Source organism: Zonotrichia albicollis, chromosome 3 (genome assembly GCF_047830755.1).
Source record: "Zonotrichia albicollis isolate bZonAlb1 chromosome 3, bZonAlb1.hap1, whole genome shotgun sequence".
NCBI lineage: Eukaryota > Metazoa > Chordata > Aves > Passeriformes > Passerellidae > Zonotrichia > Zonotrichia albicollis.
This window is the reverse complement of record NC_133821.1, coordinates 86,102,879-86,108,974: the sequence shown is the minus strand read 5'-3', so window position 1 is coordinate 86,108,974 and position 6,096 is coordinate 86,102,879. Positions and strand designations below refer to the sequence as shown.

At 44.2% G+C, this 6,096-nt stretch overlaps 1 protein-coding gene across 1 annotated transcript; it reads right to left on the bottom strand.

Annotated features, from left to right (window-relative positions):
* Positions 1 to 576: 576 nt before the first annotated feature.
* On the bottom strand, positions 577 to 5,781 carry RDH14 (retinol dehydrogenase 14). Its single transcript, XM_014265675.3, has 2 exons — positions 5,275 to 5,781; positions 577 to 2,068 (listed from the first exon to the last, which is right to left on the bottom strand). Exons 1-2 carry the CDS (start codon positions 5,620 to 5,622, stop codon positions 1,451 to 1,453), a joined length of 966 nt encoding a protein of 321 aa, XP_014121150.1. The 5' UTR covers positions 5,623 to 5,781; the 3' UTR covers positions 577 to 1,450.
* Positions 5,782 to 6,096: the final 315 nt, after the last annotated feature.

Below are 6,096 nucleotides of genomic sequence, written 5' to 3'. Positions count from 1 at the left end.
TCTGATTTTCTGTAATGCTGGTTTTCTGCACCACCCATGTCACCCAGTATAGACTCTTGCTGGGAAATAAGAAGGCAAGATCAAGTCCACTCCACTGTGCAAAAGCTAAAGTATGCTGAGAGTCCAAGTAAACAGAGAAACAATTTTTAAAAATTAGTAGGGCACCACCTGAAGTGCAGAACTGATGTATTTATAAGTAAGGAACTACTGAATATATAATTTATTATTGATTCTCCTTCCTTTGAGTAACAGTAATATAGATCACTCTAAACCATTCTTCCATATTCATACTATATATCCTAACCACTACAACTTTTTAATAATGTAGACCAAACCAAAAAGGTATAAATGTCAATATGAAATCATAAGTTACATGAACAAAACAAAAAAAAAGAAATCAGTACAGACTCACTCAACACACGTGTATTTCATTGGGGCCCATTTTATTTCTACCAGCCCCACAGCACAGGCTCCCTAAACCAACACATGGGTTCATGTTCTGCTTTGAAACAAGGCTACTCTACCAAGGCTGCTGGTTTCTGACACATCCCCCGCAATAAAATAATGAATGCTGTCTTCTTTTTAAAAGATTTTATTAAAGAATACTCAGTCAGCTGTATGAGACATTTATGGAACCTCATTACTGAGTTAAAGTGCCATCAGTCAAGCCAAACACACTGAGCAGCTTATTCTCTTCAGTCTAATTTGCATGAGGTCTTACACAGTTCATGCCATGCAAAGCCCTATCAAGACCATTATACATTTTGCAACTACCCTTTTAATGAAACCCAAGGTTTCAAGAAACAGAAAGTTCAACACACATGAAAATAAAAATACAACTTGCACAACCAAGTGTACTTACACACTGAACAGCAGCAACATCACAAAATAGCTGACTTTGTGCTTCATAGCAAAACTCAGCATGGCTCAATGATTTTGTTCACTGAACCATGGGGCTGAAAGCCTTTGAAAGGCACTCACAGGCCTCAGCAATTACAGTGCAAGATATCAGGAAAACTCTTAATTCCATTTGGCATTGTGATGGCTCAAAAAAAGATGACTATTATTAAGACTTATTTTCAAATAATTTTTTACAGAAGTGTTTCACCATCAGTACCCTGCATTGTCCAACAAGACATGTATTGACAAATATGTTTATATATTGCAAAACAAACTTCTGCTTAATTTTTATTTGTAAAACATGAGTTTCTAAGCAGATTTAACCAGAAATGATATTCACACTCACAATTTTTTAAAAAATTTCTCTGAATGCTTGTGCCTCTTGAAGATTGTCTTTTATTTCAAAACGGAGTTCCAAAATAAATCACTCTTATTTCATACTTACTGGGCAAAATTCTGTATTCCCACAGCATTTAAAGTGAGAATTTCACTGCTGCCAAAATGCACTGCATAGCTATCTGCATTCTTTTTTGCAGACACTCCCTGGCACTTACTTCAGTAAGCCAACCATCACTTCACTGATATCCCACAATTTTCTTGCAACCAAGTCATCCATGGCTTTGGGCAGAAGTTCTTCCTCTTTGCAGTCTCCAAAATACTTTCCTGACACGCCCTCGACGTCAGGAGAAGAGGCCAAATAAATAGATGTCTGGGCTCCTTCCAGAGGCGTTTTGAAGAAAGCCCACGACACCAAGTTGAACAGAGGTTTGGCCAGCAAAGGAATATTCACATGTCTGCCCAGATTTGTTCTGACAATCCCAGGATGAAGGGAGTTGACAGTGACTCCCGTCCCTTCCAGCCGACGGGCCAGCTCCCTGGCAAATAAGATGTTGGCCAGTTTACTTCGGCTGTAACAAAAGCTTTTGTTGTAGCTTATTTCACTGTTCAAGTCTTCAAAGTTGATCTCTCCATATTTGTAAAGCTTTGAGGATACTACAACAATTCTGCTTGGGGCAGAATTTTTGAGAAGGCCCAGAAGAAGGTTGGTGAGCAAGAAGTGGCCCAAGTGGTTTACACCAAATTGCATCTCAAACCCATCCTCTGTCTTCATGTATGGACACTGGAATATCCCTGCATTATTTATCAGAACATCCAGCCTTGACTCTTCCTTTAAAAAAAAGAAAGAAAAAAAATCATTCAGGTTTAGAACTCCCATGTATAACATTATTATGCTTCAAGTTCTCATTGGGGACTGTTAAAATAGAAATAACTTAATTTCTAGTTTTCTGAATTGTAACTTTCTGACATTCTCTTAAAGCATTGCTGGGAAAAAAACACCGTTAAGTTGAACTACCACTAACTGTGCACTGGACCCCGGTAGGATGCAAGTACCTGAGAGGAAATCTGTATCAACTTCTAATGCAGACAAAGAACAACTACTGCCTTCTCTAAGAGCAGCTTTTCCTACAGCAATTCAGTGATAAATTATCTTTGTGATGCATTTTTCCTTTTCAAAAAGCAACCTGTCTTTTGAACTGCAAGAGGACACACATTAATTTATGGCAAATCTCTGCTATAGCAGAGGGATCTAGTATGCAGAAGACACGCAAGCATGGCACACAAGGAATTACCCTCAGGGCAGAAGAGGGACCATTACACTGTAGACCCATCATCTCACTGGGATGATATGAAAAACTCTGCCAAATAATGTTTTCGTGATTTTAAAATTGTCTTACTTTAAAACCAGTACATATCACTTTGCTGCTGGATGAGAACTATGGAGCAGGACTCATAGAGAAGTAACACATTTCACATCACTTGAGTCCAATATGTCTACTCAGGAACTAAGGAACGGAGGCTCTATGAGGTGTGTGGCACATGAGATTTGATGGACCACTCTTCTGGTTCAGGTTAGTAAAAATCAAGCTCAAGGATATATGTCACACTCTCCAGGATCAGAAAATACAAGTAATTAACAGAGAGTTATCTAATTGATAACTTAGATATATGCATCATGCACTTCATGCTCCAGAATCCACTCAAAAATTAAGAGCTCTCCAATTTACCCAAAACTGTAATTTAAAAAAAAACGAACAAAACCAAATTAAAGTAAGCTGCATTGCTAGCTCTGAATTCAACACTCTTACCCACCTCTGACAAAACACTGTGAAAGAACAATTTATGCTTGCATGAATCAGAGGCAAAGGTATTCATTTTCTCTAAGAGCACTGGGAGTTTTCTTTGCCTTTAATTCTTTAAACCCAACACAGGGACTGGAAGACAAGCTGAGACAATCTTGAACCATTTTGATGATAAAAATAGAGAACCTCATAAAAGACTTCTGCATCATTTCCCTTTTATTTCATTGCCATTAGCAGCAAAGATACAAAAAGCAAACCCCAAATTTGCACTTGGCATTCAGTTAAAGGTGCTGGCATCTGATCACTCAAAACTTCAAGTACTTCAACCTCAGACTGATTTATATGATATTTCCATGGAACTTGTGGCTGCTCAGTGTTTCATATAACTGGGTCCCAAAGACATGATCCAAAGAGCATCAAACTCACTTCTCCTCTTCACCCAAAGGGACACAATGGTCAGTCACTACCACTAAATCAGGACAGGAGCGAAGATGCACTCACGGCAGAACTGCTCACTGAAGTCATTCTCCTTTCTTCTTTAGAGAAAAACATCTGACTGGAGGATTTATTTTGCAAGACTTAACACTTCAAGAAGCAAGACCTCCACACTTGCAATTCTGTGGAATTCCTACATGTAATAACCTAGACGTATGTGATCAATGCCAAGAAGGCAGCTACTAACCAAGGGAAGCAGAGTGCACAAAACATTACTTTGATATTTCCTGCCTCTAAGCTCACTTTCACTTTCTCCACTTTCCCATGGAACCCTCCAACATCTCAGTAGTTTATTTTTTTTCAGTGAGACTAAGGAGTGAGATATAATCACTTTCAGTCATGCAATAAGTAGTGGGAGTGCACTGTCTCTCCATCCTGACGATGTTTATATCTTCTTTATGTCAAACAAAAAACCACAAGAACCCTCAAACAAATTCCAAAATAACAGTTCCAAAAAGGACTCAAAGATAGGGAAGGTAAATAACATAAACTTGGGTGGAAAAGTTCTTGAAAGTATCTCTTGAGCGTGCATCCCTTGTCATTCAAGTGCATTCAAGTTATAATGCAGGCATCAGCAATACTCTGAAGATAGCACACTCTCTTTTCCTTTATCTATTTCTCTATCTGTTTAAGAGCCACTCTGATACTCTGTACTATAAAAGATAAAATGCCTAAAAGTTAAACAGCATGTATTTTCTTTTTGCTGTGTGCATATTACACGAATTTTATATCCTTCCATTTAAGCGGATTTTCCCACAGCATTGAAACAAGATTAGACCTTATCACTGGATTCATATATATATATATAGACTACAAAGTGCCCTACTAGAGAACTTGACACTTAACTTTTATAAGAGCAATTTTAAAACTAATACTATATAGTCCATGTTTTCTTCACCTCTCACAATAGGGTCTGAGCATCTTTTAAGTACTTAACAAATCCCTGAGCAGCAGCAGAACTTATTAAGCTTGGCTCCCCATGACTTCATGTCTCCTGACTTGAGTAGCTAGATGTGGTGAGATCAAAGTCCCAAAAGATGCTTTTGGTGGGAATGAAATAATGCCTCCTGCAGTGTTTCCCTCTGCTCTACAAATCTAGCAGCATTTCTGTCAGGCAAAGCAACTGGATGTCCCCATTCCCCTTGAACTCAGGTTTTTATGGAATCTGCAAAAATTTTATATATTTTATATATTCAAAAATGTCTATTGACTAGCTTCTGCTGGTGATGGGTGAGACACTTAAATCCTTGTGGGGGTACAACTTAAGGAGGCGGCAGAAGGATGTCTGGAGCATATCAGCAGTGCACTTGGCAACTTTTCTTTTTCTGGTGGCAAGGCTGAGCTGTAACACTAATTTAAACCAACAAAGGTTAAACTAGTTAATTCAGAGAGAAAGGAAGAAAAATCACTTATCTCACACAGAAACAAGCATTGCCTTCCCAGAATAGAAATTATCTAGAATATTTTAAACCAAAACAGACCAAAGTATAAAGAAGTTTGCTTCCAGGAGCCAATCCACGGCCTGTTTTCTTACACCCTCTTCACCCTGCGGTGACCTCAGCGATTTCCCAGCCCCCGAGCGCGCTGCTGGCCGCAGGGACTGCCTCGTCCAACCCACACGGAAACCGGGGCGCTACCAGGGAGCCCAGAGACCGCCACCAGCACCGCCCAGCCCGTGCCGGCCGTGCCCTCCCCGGGCCGGGGCAGCGGGGCCGGGGAGCCGCGGGCCCGGCCGTACCTGCAGGACGCGGTGGCAGAAGGCGCGCACGGAGCGCAGCGAGGCCAGGTCCAGCTCCCGCACCACAAGCTCGCCCCCGCCGTCCGCCCGCTCGCCCACCTCGGCCCGGATCTCGCGGGCCGCCCGCTCGGCCCGCGCCCGGTCGCGGCAGCCCATGATGACGCGGGCCCGCATCCGCAGCAGCTCGGCCGCCGCCGCCCGGCCCAGCCCGCTGTTGGCGCCGGTGATGATGACGGTCTTGCCCCGCATGGAGCCCCCGCGCCCGGGCCGCGCCGCGCCCCGCAGCCAGCGCCAGGCGGCCACAAGCAGCCCCGCGCCAAGCACCAGCGCCGGCAGCGCCGCGGCCATGCCGGGCCTGGCCGGGCCGCGCGGGGCCTGCTGGGGCTTGTGGTCCCGGAGCGGCTCGGGAGCCTGCGCGCTGCCCGGGGCTGGGGCCGGGCCCGGGCCCGGTGCCCGCAGCGCGGCCCCGACGGGGCGGGGCCGGGCGGGGCTGCGAGCCCTGAGGGCTCCGCTGCCCTTCCGCAGGACCGCCCCGGGTTGCGGAGCTGGGCGGAGACAAACCTAGTGGGGCTCGACCGGCAGAAGGGTAGGGTGCGAGTACCAGCACACGTTGGGGGCTGATTGAACCTCTTTAGTTGTTGGTGCTGAAGCTCTTGGGCGGCCCCGCAGCTCTGCCAACTTTGTTGTGAATCCTTAACCCAAAATCCGTTTTCAGCCACCGACTTCATGTCATGTTTCTAGGCACTGTTACTAATCCCAACCACCCTGATGATCCCAACCAGGGCATCATGAACCCACTCAGGGAGGCAGGAGTGGCCACTG